Genomic DNA, 21,467 nt, shown 5'->3' with positions numbered 1-21,467 from the left:
GTGTCGCAACACAGTAAAGGCTGGCTGTCCTGAGTTCAGCTCTCGTCTCGGGCACGCAGTTCTTTTTCTGTATGTGACATCTGTTTACAGGGTTGGCTGCCTTGCCATGATATATCTTTAGTTGCTGGTTCAGCGTAAAATACCGATTCCCCTCCCAACCTCCTTCGTCATCAATGTTCTATTTTGCCAATGACCATCCCAGCTTTCACAAAATCTTTTGCGTGCTATGTGGTAGTGCAGACCTGCTGGACCTGGGAAACGAAGCCAGCAACTGTGTATCATCAGCAAACATGTGATACTGCAGGCGCAAAAGGCAGATGGCTTAATTATGTGGATGAATGTAATGTAAAGGTAGAGGTCGTTCCATAACCTTTTTCAGGTCGTTGGGAATGAAGTATCAGGGAGTGAAGTATCGTATGCTGTCCAAGAACTTTAGTACAGCGCACCACTCAAATCAGCACTGTACAAATGTGTACTGAAAATGGAGATTAGAAACAGGACTTAGAAAGGCAATGACAATGACAATGACAAACTTTATTGTCCCAGTGGGCAATTTAAACATGGGAAGGTGCTCTAGTTACAGTAAAAAAAAAAAAAAGTAGAACAAGTTCATTGCAAGGTGCAGAAGGTCAATGGCGCTCACGTACGTGGGGCGACGGGGGACCATGTGCTCGCTATTTTTTTTTAAAACCAGTATATGTAGTTTTTTTTAGTTTCATTATTCATTTCATGCACAGTGGTGGATGTGACTTCTGGGAAAAGGGAAGTTCAGATACCATTTGACAATGACTCACCCGGAATTATAGCGTGAAATTTAAATTCGGACAGGACATAAGATCGAGTATTCGAAATTATTTGTCCACAAACCGGAACCAGCAGAAAACACAGATAAATCATTGTAAGTTAATGTGACGGCGTCGAAGCTAAGAGCACAGTAACCTGTTGGGGGAGTGAAATACAAATTAGTCTTCGTGAAACACGTCTCTATTATACAATGAATTAAAACAAAATAACAACATTCAACAAAGCGGGGTATTTTTGGTAGCCTCTTATCTTGCAACAAGCAAACATTGAAATCTTGGTCAAGACTAAAAATACACACTCCCTTTAATAATAATAGTTAATTTATAAGCACCATCCCCACCAACAAAGGAAGGGTCAAGGCGCTTTACAATAATGATCCAACTATACGCGCACCAATTCTTATAAAAATACAGGTTGAAATGAATAAGCTGGATGAATTAAAATGTTAAGTAAAATTGTGCCTATGGGATCATTTCCCTCCTACTTTCAAGAAACCATGTTATACTGTGTCCAGGCGATGAAGCATTTGAATAGCGTAAATGAAAGGAATGATACACAGATGATAATAAATATTATAATTAGCGAAAAATAGAGCAACTGATTGAAGGGTCTGGGCTACACGAGCTGTCGACCCCTACCCTCTACAAACAAAGACATAATTCAGTATACAAGGGAAGTCCTGGGAGCTGTTCCATCCCTACCCTTTACAACCAAAGATCGAAGTAACTATAAAGTACGTAATACTAGAGGGCTTCAAACTTTTCTGGAACTTCTTGTGGTCGTTTTTTTTTTTTTTAAATGGTTTCACCCGTTCGAGGGAAAGTAGGAGTACACGCGCGTGCCTTGCATCTGTCATCACACTGATCCCTTTGGTCAGAGGAGACTGTGCTGCTTGAAGCGAAACTGCGACAGACTGGTGCTTCAAGAAGTCAACGACTGCAGATCCGTGGCAGCCGTTTTCTCAAAAATGTATCATTTGCATGTCCCAAATTGGCAAACTTAGCAAATTTTCTATATTGAATGGGGAGAATCCCTGATGTACATTCTGGTACGTACAAGGTGCAGAAGTCGCTTACAGATCTCGAATAACTGTCACACATCGGTTACACAATCCAGACGATATTATGCCCGTTAGGACAACCAAAGATGATCAGCACATGTCCACCCATTTTTTGAAATCTTCACTTGGAGCGAAGAGCTATAGGTGCACGAGACTGAATGTGAAAGTGATCTACAATGTCTGATCATCTTATCGTGCTCACACACACAAAAAGGACCCTGGGGCCGCTATTGTAGATGGTGAATGGGCCTGTTTTACAGGTGTGAATAATTGTTGCCCATTTGTAATGGCGGCGTTAGGAACACGCGGGGCCTGGGGCAGACCATCCGCTCGGGGCCGGGGTAATGGAGTACGTGTATCAATATCCCTATTGATATGAAGCTGGAAGCACTGATTGATATACAGTTAGATAGGCTGGATCCATTTCGCGAAATAATGCACGAATTTAGTGTTTTAATTGTTCGTAACCTTTCCCACCATTTGTTACAGTAGAGGTTTTTAGGTGACGATAACTTAATAAACTGCTTGTTATTATTGTCGGGTTTAATGTGAAGACATGGGTTCAATAATTTGCTTAATAAGAACTTAGAAGGTGTTTTCTGAACGTCAATTTTTTTGTCACAACTTGTTTAACACAGCTAGCAATAAGTCATAAAGATGACCTCGGGGCTGAAGCGCGGGGCCCCTTCGAGAGCGGGGCCAGAGGGCCCATTTGCCACCCCCAAAACGCCGCCGCTGGGTACGAACATTGCACCCAAAAACAGATGTACGTGTACTTTTTGTCAGTCACCATGCAGGGGAGTAAACTGAAAATATTGAATATTATCATCCCTTATGAGTATAGAAAGATATACGTATAAGGACCGACGAAAGCAATGAAACATAAGTTTTAAAATTCAGTTGTCTTTATGTTTGTGTCATTTCCACTGTTCGTCTTTTTCTCCCTTATTTTTCTCTCTCTATAGTTTATGGAGAATACATTCATTTGTCGGTCCTAACCCTGACAGAATGTTCAGTTGTAAACCGTTTCACCTCAGCTTTCTAAATTCCAACAGCAAGTAGTACTCGGCTGAGAAAGACGTTTTATTGCTAAGATATAGTAGACACCACCTGTGATCTCCACCCTGCTTCAGGGTCAGGGTAGCAATTAGGGAAAACTGACCGCTTGTAAAAGTCAGCATGTGTACCTTCCCTCGAACGGACGAAACCATTTTAAAAAACGCCCACAATAAGTTCCGCACGTCACTTAATGTAAACAGCTGCCTCCTCCTCCTCACCACAACAACTCTTCGCGCCAAGAAGAAAGGGAGAGCACTCCCAATAGTGTCGCTGTGTTATGGTCACGTGATCACAGTCTCCGCCATCATGGAGCTACAATTTCTAACTGGGCGTCGAACCTGTTTACTGTTTGTCACCGTAGTCTGAGCTGTAAGACCTGTTCTGTATCGCTCCTACACAGGATTAGGTTCGTCCTTCCTGCTATAAAAAGGTAAGAAGCTTTTTTTGAAGAAGATGCTTCAAACACAGTCAATTTAATACGCTGAGGTGATACCTACTGATGATAATGTGTCCAGATTGCGATTCCGTTGTGTTAACGTGTTGTTTGCACGTTTCTTGCTTCCGGTTTTTATTTTCGTCTCGTTTTCTTGGTTTTATGGACATTTCAAATTCATTTTTGTGACATTGCATGTGATACTCTTTATTGTTACTATCGCTGAGATGTTACTAATACTATTTTGTCGTGATATTCGATTTGCTTGGACTTCGTCGACTGGTAACAGTAACAGGTAGTACCGATATCAGAAGATTACTAGAGAACGCAACGCAGAAGTAATCATGACAATTATAGCAGTTGTTTGTATCAGAAAGGTCACACGATAATAGTGATACAATGCATTACTACTACGCGGTAGACAATCTTGATAAACTGTCAGTAGACAGGAAAAACAGAGGCTTGCCGTACAGTTCAAAGATCGCGGTAAGTCATTTGAGAGTGACAGTTAATCAAGAAATGATTATGTTTACAATTTATAAACGATGTGTCATTTAAAAATGATTTTAAAATCTTTCAACCTAAATTACTGCATGAAGACTGGAAGCAAAACTTGTGAAAGGGGAACCATTTCCCTTTATGTACATAGTCTTTCAGTTTACATTTCCACTAAAAAGAAACGGGGGGAGGAGGGGGGAAGGAAAACAGGTCCGTATTTAGATCCATGACCTGTATGTACTCGCCAGCAAGCTTATCGTGTTTGGTGGAAGACTGGACTCGCCATCCACAGAGATTTATCAGAACACCAAGCAAAGCGTTGCAAAATGTGTCAACAAGGTGAAGACATTCAGGCCCAAATAAATAATTGCACCTCCTCCAGAAATCTTTTTCACATATGCTATCGAATGACTGGATGCCGCTGCCCACTGCCTATCCTGCTTCACAGCTGCTGCAAGTGTTTTGTGACTATTTTGCTAACAAGATTTCGGACATTCTGTCATTCTTGGACTTGATATCAGTGCCTGCCAGCGTCTCCTGTGATATTCTTCTTGGATGCTCTCTGATCAAATTTTGACCAGTCTCATACTGATATAAAGGCGATTTTTCTGAAAGCCAAGCCAACAACATACCAGTTAGACCCAATACCCACAGGCTTTCTTGAGTGCTTAGATATTTTACTTCCTTCCATCACAAACATTATAAATATCAGCTTGTCATCAGGTGTTTTCCCCGTCTTTGTTTAAAAATGCCCTGGTGAAGCCACTCCTTAAAAAATCCATGCTTAATGTCAATGTGTTGAACATTTATCGCCCAGTGTCTTTACTCTCAAGGGTCAAAGAGAAAGTAGTTTTGACACAGCTCTGGCCCTGCTTACAAGAGCACCAGCTCATCCCCAATGCTCAGTCAGCATATGCAGTAATCCCCCACCTTTAGCGGGTTTTTATAAGAAGTTAATGGGAAAAATGATTCATGATCTTAGCTTCTTTGTGGATTTTCTGCAAAATTCGATCAGTGGAAAATATATATATATATTTTATGAATTTTTAGACGAGAAAAGCTCAATGTGTATAAACATTACTCTTGTTTCCTCTTTGTGGTTTATGTATTTGATTTTATTCTTCATTTAGTATGGTTGTTGATTTTTTTAATAGTTCATATATTATTTGTTTTCCTATCCCTCGTATGCTGTCCATGTTTTGTTCTTGTTCTTAAGCACTAACAGCATGCTCCTTAGGAGTGTGAGTATGCTCCTTACAAATTTTGCATTTATTATTGTATACAAGTAGAATGATTGATACATTTTATATGTGTTTTTATGCAGTCAACTGGCTCTAAAATAAAAATACAGCTTGTTTTTTACTCCCAATATCAGTAAAATCCTGCTTGAAGTTCTGCACTGCATAGGACATTAGTGAAATCTAGTGTGTTTGCAAATTCCATTTTGTTTGCAGGTCTGAACCATACAGTACGTTTGTAGAATGGTGGGTGAGTGTCGAATCCCAGGCCACATCACTGGTCTGTATATTTTTGCAGTCCTCAACCTTATGGTCATGTTCCATAGCCTTGTGAATGCTGAAGTGAGTGTGGTAAGTATACTGTGGTCAAAATTAATTTTCTACATTGTATAGCTGTTTGTGTGTTGCACTCTTTTTAAAAAATGTTGACTTTTTAAAGTTGAAAAGTTTTAAAGCAGAGAGAGTTGGAATAAAAAGAAACAAACTTTAGAGCATGAAATCTGAGATGAACCTGAGGATAAACTGCTTAAAATTTGTTGTTATAATTTAGATAGTGTCACATGAATGTAGATACTTGTTTTCTGGATGATGTGTATTCTGCTTTCTGGATGTCATTACAATTCCATTTTTCAACTCAGATTGATATGAAGACCAACCAAACTATTTCAAGTTTTGCTGACCGTCAGGCTGACTTTGGATCTGACTTTCCAGATGAAGGATTGATTGTAAGCACATCTATCTCATGTTATGAATTTATAAAAACCAGTATGAATTGTGATAACAGTGATGTATGTGCTGAAAGAAAGGAAAGTAATAACACCTAAGAGGGGAGGGTGGGTGGGGGACGAAGTGATGCTTTCTGTAAGATTATTTTACTGGTCATTTATATATTGGGAAGGGAGAAAGTAAAGAACCAGCAGAAGACCTGTCCATTACAGTTTTATTATATGAGATATGAAAATGACATACACAATTGATGAAGTAGGTGAAGAGGAGAGGAAGATATTTCTGCATGAGTTTACGTGAAAGAAATTGATGCTGTATGGTTTTACTATACCAGGGACATCTGTTTTATGTGATACCACGCGAGGCATGTGGCAAGGATGTGAGTCCTCCTCCAAAAGATAGAAATTATCTCTGGATTGCCCTTATAGCTCGAGGAGGCTGCGAATTTGCTGAAAAGGTAAGCATTTTGTTCGCACTTTTGTATATCCTCTTAAGTCTGACTTAAAAAAACATCTTTTGGAGGAGGCTAAGTCTTTTAAAGTGCAAAATAATTTGTAATGAATTGTAGGTCATAATATTTGAAAAAATTTAAAAATAAATTCTCATGACCTAGTGCTTTTATCACTGTATTTTGGAGAAAGCACAATAGTACATTTTTGTGTGTATGTTTGTATATCAGAGAGAGCATGCACATATCCTATACATAATATAATCAAGCACATATAAAAATCTTTGTAAATGCTAAAGAAAATATAGATGCATATGCCTAATCATTTATGTGAAATCTGATCCAGATGTTTTGAACTATTTCGAGTGTACTTTTTTGTTTAGTTACCAAGTGTTTAGTTGTGTCTAATTTGCTTTCCATTGCCAGTTTAGCTTGCTAAAGTGGTAACAGCATCGAGTGATTTTGTACTGAGAGTGTGTCATCTTGTATACTCCTCCTGCTTTTCCGTGTGACCTCTTTTTATGAATTTTTTTTTTTCTCGCATGAGTTCTACGTGGGAGGAAAAAATATTTTGTTAATTTGAACTTTACCAGCAAGTTCAGTATGGAATTTTGTTAATTTGAACTGCACCAGCAAGTTCAGTATGGAATTAACAATACTACTACTATTTCTTATTGAATGAGGTTTAAAAAAAAATAGAATGAATCTTGCAAAGATATTAGAGACTGGGTCATCCACACCCATTTCAAGCTTAGCTACAGTAATGATACCTGCACTGATGACCTTCTGTTATTTTATCCAACCATGTTCTTCCTGAAGGGCAGGGGCCAGGTGAATAGAATGCAGCTAGCCTAGCAGTCAGCTAAACTGCTCATAATTTATTATTTTAGTTGGCCATTCTGCTAAGATGCTAGCTGCATACTGCACACTGAGTCCTTTTGGTGTGAGCTGTAAAGTGATACACTGCAAATGAAACTGCATCTCACCCCTCCCCAATGGTGTTTTCTTGTTTAAAATTGTGCACGTTATGCCTCCAGCTCTTCAGGCTTTCTGCTTTGTGTCAGCCAACAGTTTTTTTTTTTAATCTTCTCTCTCTACTGCATAGGGTTTCTGGAATTCCTTATTTTGCCTGCATCCTCCTCATTTTTGCTGTACCCCAAGATTTCTGCCATGCAACTTTGAGAATTTTGCTTTCATATTACTATGTTATATTTTATATTAATAATTGATCAGCTCCTCTCAGCAAAATGTTATTACTACCGTAAAAATCTCTTTATTAGGACCTTCCCTATTACGATCCCCTCTTAATTATGACCCACAAATTTTTCACAGACATATTTTGCTATACAAATGTCATCATTATTATTTCTTTCTACTTAACTGCTTTATTTTTTGCAGAACTAGCATCTTGAAAAAAAAATTAAGTACTCTTTAAAATAAACTGCTTCTGACCGACCGTCCCACCCTATATTACAAGAATTCATAATTTAAGTACATGTTGAATCTTGACTGCTTGTTCATTTGGTCAATGGTCATTTTAACCTAAACCATATCACTCCAATAAAGTATACCACACACCAGAGTTGAGTTGACCCATTGTGACTACTATGCCCCAATATCAAAAGTTGAATCCATTTAGAGAACAAATCAGATAAAGGTGAAAAAGCAATTTTTTCTTAATTTTTTTTTAGAAAGCCTTTGTCACCATTATTGTTTAGTTTGGAGGTTCATATTAAATGTATATACGGACATTTACACAATGTCACTTAAACAATTGTTTCTCTTAAATCAAGTTTTAATGAAAACTTGGTCATCATTATTTTTTAGTTTGGAGGTTTTTATTAAATGTTCGGTTAACATCAAACAAGTATCACTGCTTGGGCATTCATTGGGCCTGGGTCGATCTGGCTTTCGGTGTATTGAAGATATAGTCTTACGTGATACAGTATAGTCATGATGAGGTTGATTTGACTCAGGCGGAAGGTTGGTATAGCTAGGGCAATATGTTTTTTTGTCGAAATGACCACCCCGTTAACTGTCAATTCACTGTCACATCAGTCAATTATGCTTCATAAACAACCTTTTGCAGAAGTTATAGTTTCATAGAAATATTGTTTTTATGGCCAACTGTTTGTGCTTAACTGCAGCAATTATGTTCAAAAATATAAATAGTACATTTTAAGAGAGGGTCTTTGTCCACCAAAGTGCATGTATGTTGATAGATTGCTCTTCCCTGGAGAATTAGTTCCCCTATAAAACTTCAGTCAAGCACAACAATGACAAAATAAATATGACCAAGCAAAAATGACAAAGAAAAAGCATTTTGACGTGGTTTTTAAGAGCTTTATTTCAATGTTTAAATAAGTGAACTTGAATTCAGAGGTGCATAAAGTTCCCTCTCAGTTATGACCTGTTTTTTGTGGATTTTAGAGAGTTTTATGAAAGAGGTGTTACTGCATATTGATATTTCAAACAGGGCTTGTTTTTGCAGTGTAGCATTTCATTCTTAAATGATGGTATACACCACACTCAATGCAGAGTAGGAGATGCATCAGAAACAAGGCAAAGAAAGCATGTTGTGGGGGTAGAGGAGAGGTGAAGAGAACATTCTGCTTGTAAATGAAAGCTAACAGGGTTTATGCCAGTGATACAGCTTTTTTTTTTTTAATCTTTTGCCAGCCTTGTCTTCAGGTTGTTGTACTTGCAGACATATCTTGTACCTGCACATATGCCGGAGTGCATGCATGCATGTCAGGGTGTGTGCTTACACCATGAGAATGTTCATGTGTCTTTCACTAAGTGTCTCTTCTTGTATGTCTGTTGCTGTTTCAGGTCTATTATGCTCAGAAGGCCAACTTTTCTGGGGCTATTGTACATAACTCAGAAAATAATGATGAACTAGTGGCGATGGGAGGAGGGGAATGTAAGTTGTAATCACTCTCAGTTTTTACTCAGTGCTGTCTACCAGATTCAGTTTTTGTTGGGTTGTTTTTATGAAAATACAAGATGCAAGGGAGTGAGGTTCAAGGATTCCATGAAGCCAGCACTATTTGCAGACTTTAAAAATTTTATAGTGTCTAATAGTTCTTTGATTCAGGAATGGTGCTGTTTGTACTTGCTTCAAGAACAAGATCTTTGTTTCTAACATTCTTGATTATCTTTGCCAGAGGTTTGTTTGCACTGCTTTAGCATAAAGTGAGTGCAGACACTCTGATGGAACTGCATAGTCTGGCTTGGAGCTACCTCATTCCCTTGCCTTGTCTGGGTTAATGGGGAATGCTCTCTGTTTGGTGTAGCCTTTGTGCTGTTGTGGAGGATATTTTTTGAAGTGCTAACATCTAATCAAAATTGAAATCATTTTGAGACAAAAATTCGTTTTCGTGACACTCTTTGTTTGGTCCACAATAGTCATGAGCAGCTTCACCATGCAGAGAACAGAGCCATCAATGTGTGCATCTCATAGTCATGTAGATGCCACGCATAACGTGATACTATATTTACAGGTACTTAATGTACAGGAAAAGACATACTCAGCTGCTATTATACATAATTTTCAAGGAAATGATACATTGGATGATATGACCAGTGATCCGAAATGTAAGTCATTATAAGACCAGGGTTTAATTACTGTGTTTTGCCATATGTACATGCATAAAGTTCACCATTATTAAGGATAATTTTTTGCGCAGTTTTTGTGATGATCACTAGTGTCATTATTTAAGAAAGATTTGCTGTAATGTTAGGTGTAATTTTTGTGTTTAGGTGCATGAGTGTGAGTGAGTGAAAGTGCGTGTGAGTGAGAGAGAAAGTGCAATAAATTAGCCTTAATAAATTAAGATTGCTGTTGATTAGATTGGTAACTGCAAGTACTCTTCATAAATTTTTCACAGATGGGACTCGAGTCCAGATCCCCTCAGTTTTTATTGGCTACCATGATGCCATGCACCTGTATTCCAACTATAGCTATAATTTCACCAGGTAAAGATAGAGAAAGTATACTGTTTGAATGTGATTAATTTAATATAAGGGGTTTTGTTTTATTAAAGGTTGACTTAAAAAAATTGTTATCAGTTTAAATCTTGAAGTGAATCCAGATTGAACATATTTCTTATTGAGAAGAGCAGAGGTGATATTTAGTAAAATAAAGTTTTAATGATTTTATGTGTCCTGTAGTAGCAATAAAAACACGTATGAGCTTTTAACTTTGCTGACAGTGTTTATTTGGACCAAATCTTAAAATTTGGCCTTGATTATGGGCAGAAAAGGACCATCAATAACAATACTAGCTTAAGCATAATCTGTTAATATTGTATAATTATAAAACATTTATTTTACATTGAAGAGACATGAATATGCATACAATTGTTGGGAGGTTTTATAATTGTGTCATTTGTTTGACTAAAGAAGGTCACTGCTTCAAAGCATGTTTTGCAAGTCTTTTTTGTGACTTCAAAGAATGTTGAAGCTGGTGTAGAGAGAGAGCTAGGTTCTTTTATCTTCATGGCATATGCAGGGCATTGGTAATAATTATTTTCTGCACCGATAGCCAATTTAACCTTGAAACATTCGTACATTTTTTACTTTTAATTTTGCATATATGCACGAGTATGCAGGCTTGTACATTAAATCATGTAGATCTCTTTTTTACATATGTGTGCATATATATAACCACCCTGTAGCCTTACAGGTTCTTTCAAACCAGTAAATGATCACCTGATTTGTGTCTGTAGATGTATGTTTGTATCCTCATTTATGAGATCAGAGGTACCATATTGATAGTCTGATAGAGATGTATTGAAATTTGAACAGTGTGAAATTTGTTGTGAATAAAATCATTATGGCTGATTTGTTCTGACAGAACTGTTCTTATCAGGATCAAGGAAAATTATGACTATGACTTTCGTGCCTACCTATGGCCTTTTGCAGTTGTTGTGGGAACTTGTTTTGCATTAATGGCAATCTTTATGGTGAGTTAATGTTCTATATTGTATAGAGCACACCTGTTCGAAATGCAGCAATCAGTAGAAGGCATTAGTACCTGCATATACAGGGGACTGTTGAACTGTGGATTTAACATTATATTTTACTGTTTATTCCATGTGGAATGAGCAGCAGTCTTGGGTATTTTATTTATTAAGTTAATATTTTGTTGTCAGATAAATGGTGTAAAAGTAACTGAAGTCTGTGTAGTATGTCATACAAACATCTGCTCTCACATGGCTATGACAAATACAAAACCACAACAACCCCCTGGTGTCCTTTGGATTTTCATAGCTTAAAACGGACATATTCAACTGCCTGTCCATGACATCTATTTTAAAAAAAAAAATTGATGTCCGGATGATACACACACTCAGACATAAGACACAAGACTTCATATATGAATCAACTTTAGACCTACCACTACTCATCACAGCCAAACTTTCACATTCTGTTGATTGCTGTAAAATTTATTTTACATGCAGTTATTGCGCTGGGCCAGAGACATGCGTCGCCGCAGTCGTTCTCGGCTGTCAGCAAAACATTTGAAGAAGATACCTGTTAAGAAATATAAGAAGGGTATGTAGGCCATGAATTTTGTTTTTGACCATTGATAGATTAAAGACCATTATGAACAAGAATTTATTTTTTGATTTTTTATTATACATAGTGCTCTATATATAGTGCAGTGTTTCTCAAAGTGTAGTCCGTGGACCACTTGTCTGCCGCACGCATAAGTCAAGTGGTCCATGGCTGACAGTCATCATATATATCAGTAAAGTGATGTTTAAAACACCAGATATGCTAGCTAATATTGATTTCACATGCATTTTAATTTTATCAGTGCCCAACTTCTTGTTTGCATAAATTGCGAGCATTGTGCCATTTAACCGCATCGTTCATTACCCCTTAGTAATGCAGTGCACTTATTTTTAATATTATGTGTACTTTGTGAAGGATGTAATGTTATGTAATCTTATTACTATATTACTGTCACAAAAGTATATTTAGTTTTGAATTGTAATAAGACCAAATGCGGCAATTTAAATTTGAAATTCACAGTAAAGACTGATTTTGGGCCTTGGTGGTCTGCCGTATTTTTACTTTAGTAAAGTGGTCTACAGTCCGCAATACGTTGAGAAACACTGATATAGTGCATATTTAGTGGAGAAGATAGTATTAGTAGGCCTTTGTTTTACTGTGCGTGCGAGCATTCATTTGAAATAGGGTACGCACACACATATGTGTGTACATGTAGATATGTAGTGGCTTAATCATTGGAAACATGTGCCATAATGATGAAGCTCTGTCCCACCACTTAAAGAAATGTGTTCTGGTGAGTTAGTGAAACCTGCACAAAACTTAGACTTATGATTAAGGGGTGCAGTATCAGCCTGGTTGAGTCTATGTAGCAATTTTCTTAATGTCTTGAAACTGGCTTGTCCTTGAACCAGGTGATCATTATGATGTTTGTGCCATCTGCCTTGAGGACTATGAGGAAGGGGAGAAGCTCAGGGTGCTACCCTGCGGTCACAGTAAGAAATATCAGTCTTTATCTAGAGAGTGCTACCTGTAGTCATAGTAAGAAATGTTGCTGTTTATCAAGAGAGTGCTACCCATCAGTTACAATAATAAATGTTGCTCTTTATCTAGAGAGCTGTTGATAAACATTTTTATCAAGTATGACATCAGATTCTGATGAAAGTGTCAGCTTTTAGCAGTTTGCTGTTACTACCTAGAAGCAAATTTGAATTTTGAAAATTCTGTGTTGTTCCCTTTGCTTGAAAATCCTAAGGCTTGTAGTCATGTTGTATATAAATGTATGCATTTCCTTCATTCTTTAAGTCACCTTTTAAATACTTAAGGTTTTTTTATTGTTGAATTCTTTTTGGAAAAGGTTTGTTTATGATACCTTTATTTAATTTTTTTAATGAAGATAATAAAAAGAATGGCTTCAGTTCATCAGACAATTTATTCACAGCCTTCCATTGCAAATGTGTTGACCCTTGGCTGACCAAGCGAAAAAAGACGTGCCCCTGCTGCAAGCGCCGTGTTATTCCTGGTCGTGACAGAGAAGAGTCTGGGAGTGAGTCGGAGAATGAAAATGATGGTGATTCACCTGGGGAGACTACTCCTTTGCTAGCAGGTGGAAGTGGCCAGCCTAGCACATCTGGTGGATCTACCTTTGAACATTCAGGTACTGGTGGTCACTTATTCACTATTCACCCACATTGTGAGCTGATCACTTTGCACCTTTGTCTTTCCTATGAACACTCAAGAAGTAATGCTTATATGAACAATTATCCTAAGGATAGACAAGGATTTTTGGAAATCCTAGTCTATGCATGGTTTAAACTATCTCAGTGTTGTTGTCACTGATGAGAAGCCTTACTTTTTAATGTAGTTTTGAGAAGAAAAGTTATCACTTAAAAAAACTGATTTAAAAAAAAAATGTGTTTCCAGCAGTGTTTAATGCTGTAGATTATTGGTTTGTGATACCACCAAACAAATTTTTGATGTTAGATACTTTTGCACCTCAAAAAAAGAATCACATATTGAAAGCAAGGAGTCTAGGTTTTTTAAAAAAGGTAATCTTTTACATTTCAAATTAGGGCTTTGTCTATAAGTGTTATTATAATATTTTGATAGCTTTTATTATTGTACATCTGGCTTAGTTATCCGTTCATAAATGACCTTGATTTAGCAGTTCTTAAAAGGGATTGTAGAAACATAATCCAGTTTTCCCTCTAAATATTAATATAGCTCCTCCAGTGCTGGTCCACACAGAGGTGATTAGTGAAACCCAAGATGAGGCTCAGGACAGCTCTCTGGAATCTTTGGATGGTGCAGGAGCTTTAGAGGATGTGTCTTCAGAAGAGGTGGGTCTCTGCATACTGCTGTATATTACTGAAGCTCTTGTTGATGCATTTTACTGAAGTTCTGTCTTGGTGTGGTCCACAGAGGCATAGCTCAGTGTTATGTTTATGTGGGGCTTTTTTGTGAACTATGTTTTATCTACTATGTCTTGCATTTTCTTACCTCTGTGTGGATACATGTGCAGAACATTTTCTCCATAGTGCTTCTGATACTAAATTGTATGTCTCATGTAGGCTGTTACGGACAGCCAGCCCACAGTTGCTGAAGTTGACTCTGGCAGCAAGATGGATGCTTCCTGTGAGAGAGTGCAGCTGGCCAGGGCAGAGGGGTCTATCAATGCTGGATTTTCTTCCAGTGAAGATGATACATCAGTGAAGGAGAAGGGCAGGAAGAAGCGTAACAGTAACCAAGTAGTTTAAGGTGATCTTCACAAAATTTGTGGTTGATAAGTTGTCACCACATTGAAAAGAAATTTCCTTTAAATGTGGGAGTCTAATAAAGTGGAGATGGTGTTGATTAATGGGGTGTGAATAGAGAAATTACTCCTGTTAGAAAAGTATAGTTAAGTCCCCCCGCCCCTTCCCAAAGTTTTGTGATATTTCACTAAGGTAGGAGGAGTGTAAGTCTTGTGCCAATCTTGTAAATTATATAGAGCATTGAACATAGTCTGCATTTTAAGAATTTTTATGCTGTGTGTGTTTTTTTATGTATGTGTGGGAGGTGGGGTGGAGTGGGGTGAGTGAGAGAAAAAAAATGATAATAAAAATAGATGATTTTTTTTTATTGAGCACCTTATCCCACAAACAGGTGGATTCAAGGCACTTACATAAAGTTGCATGAGCACACATCAGTAAGCATCAAATACCTCTTACAAGTTGATTCTTCATCATTTGTAATTACTTGGTTTTTCTCTCTCTCACTGGCTCAGTGTTAAACACCAATTCTGTTCGCTCCCACCAGTCACAGGTGTGTGTGTGAATGGTGCGTGTACATGCGCTGCATATGTGTGTGCATTTTTGAGGGGTGATGGGGAAGACCACATGAGTGTGTTCCTTTTGCAAATGTCTGTGTATGTGTGTAGTTACATGATACCAACTGATGTATTTGGGAAAATACAGTGTTGCTTTGAAAGGCAAGAGATATAAAATGTTTATAAGGAACATGCTATTTCCAGTTTATAGTGCTACAAAAGGGTTGGTTATTGTTTATCTGATTTTTAGTCAGTGCAAACACAAAAAAGCTTGGCACTGATGAGCTTAAAGCACTTATTTTACAGTGTGTCATGTGCATCAAACTGCTTTGGAAACCATTTGTTACTTTAGTTGACTAACGTGATTGTGAGAACTTAATGGTGTCCTGTATGTTGAAAAGTGCACTTTGGGTGACTTATTCTGTCCTTGTTTTTGAAGAGAGTCTAATTCCTGCATTTTATTTGTGTACCTCTTTGTACTTGTATTTTGTCTTTGTGAAACGTTCAGAGAAGGTAAATGCTGTGTGTTTTCTCCTTCATCCCTCACATTATTTTGAATTCAAAAGTTGCTCTAGTGAGCAAACTGGGGTGTTTTCATAACAGTATTTCAACCGAGTGTTTGGCACAGATGACGAAGAGAAAGGTCCTGTGGATTTGAATGCAAGTGTGAGCATGAATGTGTGTTCCCATCCCCCAACTGGTACCAGTCAAGGAACAAGGGACTGATGAATGGGAGGACATATGAAATATAAACTGAATTACTGTTTGTTGAACTGAACTTTTTTTTGAATGAAAAATAATTGATTATAAGGTATTATTAGGATATCAATGTTGTTGCCCCGGTTATGTACAGCTGTATGATACAGTGCAAAACTGTACTGCATTAGAAGCATGGAAAAAGTTTTTGTGAGCATATTTGTCCAGATTAAGGTGTTTTGCCAATAAAAGGAGGATTAATTCAGGAAAGTGTTTTTCAGGGCACTAAATAATAGATTTACACATTTTGCCTAGAACTGCTGCACCTCCCATGGCTGTCACTTGTGCTCTAGTATTCTGTTGGTTTTTTTTTTTTGTGGACTGTTTGGAAAAGGGCATTCTTTAAGAAAAGAAGTGATAATGGTTGACCCTGTGATTCTGTATTGCTGATGAAGTCAGCCAAATGGCTTGCTATGTTCAGTTCTGCTGAAAACCAAAACAGGGTTAGGCCTTGCAGAGATTTTTATTTTGCTACTTAGTGTGTCTCTTCAGTGTATGTGCATATGTATGCTTGAACCGAGTATTGTATTTCTTTGTTGATTCTGTGACGCAGAGATAAGATACTAATGTATTTGAGTGTTTGGTAGAGTTCGTGTTCATTCCTACGCCTCTATTTTACTTCCCATGAATTCTTGCTCCAGTTATGGCATGTAGTGTTTGGGTCTTTTAAATTTATCTGCATGTCATCTTAATGCTTTGCAATTTCTGAGTCTCGATTTTATTTCCAAGCATGTCTGAGGCTTGGGATAAGCATATAAATGTTTCTAAAGCGGCATTGTGTAATTTAAGATTTGCCCAACCATTCCTCTCCTTTTGTGATGTGATGTTTAAAAAAAAACATTCTGTGTAGATTAAGTACGACACCTTATATTTTTTATGCCAGTTTGATTATGATGAATTAGTTTTCTTTCAAACTGCATTTACTCGAGATTTTTGTGGCATTAAATGCTATTAATTGGCCATAAAATTAATTGTACAGCGGTAGAAGTTTTAATGCATTTTTTTTCACAGGAGTTTCACATTGTTAACACTCTGTCACCAACTAAATGGTTGTGGAACTGTGTAATGATTTGTGTATGGTAATTTAAGCGTGTCCTTAAAAATACCGAACATTATTACCTCTGAGGGCTCATTAACATTCAGCATTTTTATGCAGATATTCATTTTCAGATGGGAAGCCTTCACTGAAGATGTTATTCAGTGAATTTCTTGTTTAACGTAGTCTTATTTCTTCATTCTATATATGACACCATTCTTAAATGTTTGTAGATCTTGCAGCATAAGCATTTTTTTGGGTTGGATTCATTTTTGATTCTGATATGAATCCTACATTTCTTGTCTTCCTTGTCAGGCATGGAAACAAATGTTGCTTGTGAGTGATGCACTCTCTTTCTCATCCACACTACACCCACATTCCCTCTCTCCCCACACATTAATTTCATTAAACCGCACTCATAGTTTCTTGATGTTTGGAAACAAAGGGTGTCTGAACCTATGAATCATTCTCTCTCCTATGTTAGTCAAAATTGACCATGATCATTGATTTGAAGGGGCTTTAGTTAAATCAGCTTTGCACTCGTTTTTGATTTTTTTCCCACTTTTTATTTTGGCCTATGTGTAAGCAAATGTCTTAAGTAGGTGTATTTGATATAAATGTAGTTGCATTTGAAATAGATGTAGTTGCATGTAAAAATGGCTTAGTTATGTTAAGCAGGATTTTTTTAAAGAAAAAGCCTGCTGACAGACATAGGGTGCAAGGTATTGTAAAAGATTTTGTTGTTATTTAAACTAGGATATAGAACTGTGAATCTTATTCTTTGTTTCCTGTTGTCTAAGTGTCAAAAGATTCTACTTAAGGGATAACACCATTATTTTATGTGTCTTGTACATTTTATTACCATAGAATCTCACTAAAATTAAGGGGGATAAAAGGCTGCCATGCACAGAATGAGAAAGTATAATTTGAAGTTACTTGCAGATGTTCTCTTTTAGACATTAAGACTTAACTGAATTTTTAGGTGTAAGTATTTGAGACATTTTAATTAAAGATATTTTAATTGATTGACTGAACTCTGTAGATTGTTTTTTAAAACAAGACAAATTTTGTTTATTTTTGTATGACTGAGCATCATGTCACAGAGTACTGTATTGGATATGCCTAGTTTTAGCACTAGTTATCAAAATACATTCCTTCACTTCTCAACCTTAAGACACTTTGCTTTTGTTTGTGCTGCCTGTGATGCATATTCACATTAAAACTCTTGAGTTGTACTTTTTATTGCACGAACTGTTCATCAACAAACCTAGATTTTTTAAAAAGGCTGCATGATCCTTAATCTGGGATTTTGTGCTTTTGTGTGATGTAAGTGAAGCAAGTATTTCATCTCATCTTTCTTTGTTTTGTTTCTCTAGTGTCAGAAGTAGCAGTTGAAGCTTATCTTTAAAACTGCTCAGTAATCAGATAGGATCCAGTGGTTACCTCTGTCTCTAAAAATATTTTGTTTGCACATTTTATGCACCTTTTTTTCTGTATTGTTGTGATAGTTCTGTTGATAACAGAAGGAATTTAAAGAAAATTTTAGTTCTTTTTATTTCTTAATGTAAATTGTGTTTGAGAGAGCAAGAGAGAGGAGAAAATGGGAATATTGTACAATTGAGTATAATTGATAATGTTTATTTTGTACAAGCAGATTAAATACAATATTTCTGGCCCTGTCTTGATGGTATTATTATGAACAGTGGCATCAAAACAGGCCTGTCATGATGCATTACAACTGGTGCCAGGATCTTTACTGTGGTGTTGGCTATTGTAAAAAATCTTTTAAAGAATTTGCTATTAGAAATTGAATGTTTTGCCCCATATTTCCATGACCGATAGTTCCAGCAACATAATTCTTATTTTTTTCCTGTAGTCCAAGGTGATGAAGTTCTTGTTCTTCAGTGATCTACACCAAAAGATTATTACAGAATAATCCATAAACATGTACAGTCTTCCATTATAGCTGGATTTCACTAGAATCACTCGTTGTGAAGTGATAGTTTGAATAAGCAATATGAATATTATATTGTGGCTTGTATTCTATTCATCACTATTTGTCTACTAAGAAGGATTTTCATTTTCAACGAAATCATGCAGAATCTTTCAAAAATTCACAGACTTATGTAAGATCAAAATTATCTAGAAACTACAAAAATATAAGGTGGGTGGCATGATCACAAAAACTCCTTTGAACAGTTCACCTGCATGTGTAGTAAGTGCTTTTGTGATCTTTGTGCTTGTGAAACATCAGGATTAATTACCTACTGTAGATAATGGTAACTGTAAGTTCCCTATATCAATGTTGTGTAAATTTTCGGCATTCTCAGTTCATGAAATTCCCACATACGTTGGTTGAAAATCAAGATTCTGTTATATCTTTACAGTTTATTTTTTAATGTTTGTAGGAATGCTAGTTTTTGGTTTGTAACATTTTAGGGTTTAAGATGAACCCGAAAGCCCAGATAGCTGTCACAAAACAATTTGTTGGATTTGCCTGACAGGGTCACTTTGAAAGTGCTACAAATTTTTAATAAAACACTGACATGCTCCTGTAACCATGAAACCGTAAAGTGCCGTTTTGTTAAAGTCATGCATGTCAATAAAAGTTTTATGAGTAACATTAAGTGTCGCTTTAGAACCGTGAGGGCTTTGTTATTCTTACTTTACAGTGATTTGCTTGTTGTCTGAAGGTTAATTGCAATATTGAAGTTTGTGAAACAGCTCAGCTAGCATCAACAGTCAGACTTTTCTTACTTTAGGGTAAAGCAGAACCACATATGAGTATCTGCATGTGTACTTATGTACACTTTGAGGAAAATGCGGAAGACGTTTGTTGTAATACCCGGATATGTGAGGTTTGCGAAAGTAGAAGTCGCTGTAATCTTTTGGTTGTTGGGGAATGAGGCGTTTCGAAACAGCACTTAGAAACTTTTTTTTTTGGGTGGCAGTGCTATCTTCTCTTTGATGATTCCTTTCCTTCTTCACATTAGATACCCGTTCAGCAGCTTAGGGAGGGTTGGGGTCGTTGCCCCAAAATAGTAGACCCTAATGAACGCTTACTGCAAGGGAAGTAAAATTACAAAGAATGAGAATAAGACATTCCCATTCTTAGAAAATGTCGCGCTCCAATATACTGGTCTCTACATTCACCATCATCACACACAGTAAACATGTTTTATTATTTGGTATTATTCTCTGCTCTTGCTAGGGGAAATGAATAACAATGTACTCCTTTACAGATCAAAGAAAACATTCCTCACCCCTCCATTTTTTTAAAAATGCGCTTAGGCAGACGTGCGTGCCCCTGTTTACAAGAGAGAGAGCAAGATGAGAGATTCCTTGCGTCTAGCACTTTCACAGATTTTCTTGTCAGAGCCTGTAGTATGAGAAATTCAAGCTTGTTGGGTGGTCGGAAAAAAAACCGCCAAACAAGATATTACATAAATGAAAGTAGATAAAAAATACCAGGTAAAATAACAATTTCAGGAAAATCTAACACCAAGGTTTGGTGTAATTACTGTTGTCACGATAATGGTATTAATAAAAGTACCTCATCCGCCATCATTGGTGCAGTTTGCATGAAAGATCAGATAATATCCTAAACAGGAGACAACATTTCATCTATAACTATGTTCATTAACTCAGTGGCAGTCCTTTATAGCACCTGTGAACGTTCAATGAGCACGCCTGATCCCCTCACACAGCAAGCAAATGCTCGCTCGCACTCATAAACACATAAACGGATGCACATGCATTCGAGTGCATGCAGGCACACACACATCAAGAAGGCGATATAAGTTCGAACACACACACATACACACGCGTGTGTCGTTAACTTGACATACTGCGAAGTCTGTCAATGGTTAGCGGCAGTCTCCATGGTGTAGCGCACAGGTACCCGTTAGCTGTCTCGTCTGCCGAAGGTACCCGACACCTCGACCGAGCTCAGTCACTCATCTGAAGGCGCTGTGGGCGTGGTCTCTCAGGTGTGCACTACCCGGACCACGAGACATAGGTCTGACGCTAGTGTTCTCAGAAGGACGAGGGAGGATTATTATCGACATCAACACGCAAACATTCGTAGACACATCGTGCATGCATGTGTGCACAGTGCAAGGACAATCCACCAGCGACCTTGTCCTCACCCCTACGCCGGTAACTGTTTTGATCCGTTTGTGTTAGCAACAATCGACTGTTTGCAACCCAGAGTAGCGAACCCAACCCTAACACACCCCATTCCACCCCCCCACCCCACCCACATCCCACCCCACTCAAAACACGCACACAGCAATCAGGCGCTTTTCCCCCACCCCACCCGACCTCCCACCCACACACATAGGGGTATTCTCAAGACTGTCCTGTCCTAGCTTGCCTCAGCTTGAGTGTGGAAGTGGTTAATGTTTTAAGTTATTTACCCCGCAATTATCGACCACATGAAAATGAATGAGCAGCAAACAAATAATTCACAAAAAAGCTGACCTTTAACTCCGAGATTTCGTGCTTAACGGAAATACTGCTACGTTAGTGACATCTCGAGGATTCAGGGTGGTCTCAGGTATCTAATCGAAGCCAGAGATTT

The 21,467-nt window shown here is 37.5% G+C and overlaps 1 protein-coding gene across 2 annotated transcripts; it reads left to right on the top strand.

Annotated features, from left to right (window-relative positions):
• Positions 1 to 3,196: 3,196 nt before the first annotated feature.
• On the top strand, positions 3,197 to 19,512 carry LOC112555058 (E3 ubiquitin-protein ligase RNF13-like). Of its 2 annotated transcripts, none has more exons than XM_025223214.1 (12): positions 3,197 to 3,353; positions 5,309 to 5,443; positions 5,731 to 5,817; positions 6,153 to 6,275; positions 9,099 to 9,189; positions 10,157 to 10,244; positions 11,125 to 11,233; positions 11,732 to 11,825; positions 12,701 to 12,781; positions 13,228 to 13,443; positions 14,010 to 14,125; positions 14,357 to 19,512. In XM_025223214.1, the coding sequence occupies exons 2-12, from the start codon at positions 5,336 to 5,338 to the stop codon at positions 14,540 to 14,542; spliced, it is 1,299 nt and encodes a 432-aa protein (XP_025078999.1). In that variant the 5' UTR covers positions 3,197 to 3,353; positions 5,309 to 5,335; the 3' UTR covers positions 14,543 to 19,512. The 2 variants fall into 2 exon arrangements, with proteins under 2 accessions (XP_025078999.1, XP_025078998.1); XM_025223213.1 differs by lacking the exon at positions 9,099 to 9,189 and adding an exon at positions 9,770 to 9,863 and having other exon boundaries at positions 3,198 to 3,353.
• The last annotated feature ends 1,955 nt before the right edge of the window (positions 19,513 to 21,467 follow it).

Source organism: Pomacea canaliculata, linkage group LG14 (assembly GCF_003073045.1).
Source record: "Pomacea canaliculata isolate SZHN2017 linkage group LG14, ASM307304v1, whole genome shotgun sequence".
Classification (NCBI taxonomy): Eukaryota; Metazoa; Mollusca; class Gastropoda; order Architaenioglossa; family Ampullariidae; genus Pomacea; species Pomacea canaliculata.
Note: the sequence above shows the minus strand (reverse complement) of the source record. Positions and strands in the feature narration are given on the sequence as shown.

What these genes read in the sequence shown, in the direction of transcription:
- LOC112555058 (XM_025223213.1), top strand. Translation starts at nt 5,336, where the DNA reads ATGGTGGGTGAGTGTCGAATCCCAGGCCACATCACTGGTCTGTATATT. An exon ending in TGAATGCTGAAGTGAGTGTG is followed by an intron (nt 5,444 to 5,730) that starts GTAAGTATACTG and finishes TTTTCAACTCAG; the next exon opens with ATTGATATGAAGACCAACCA. An exon ending in GCTGCGAATTTGCTGAAAAG is followed by an intron (nt 6,276 to 9,769) that starts GTAAGCATTTTG and finishes CTATATTTACAG; the next exon opens with GTACTTAATGTACAGGAAAA.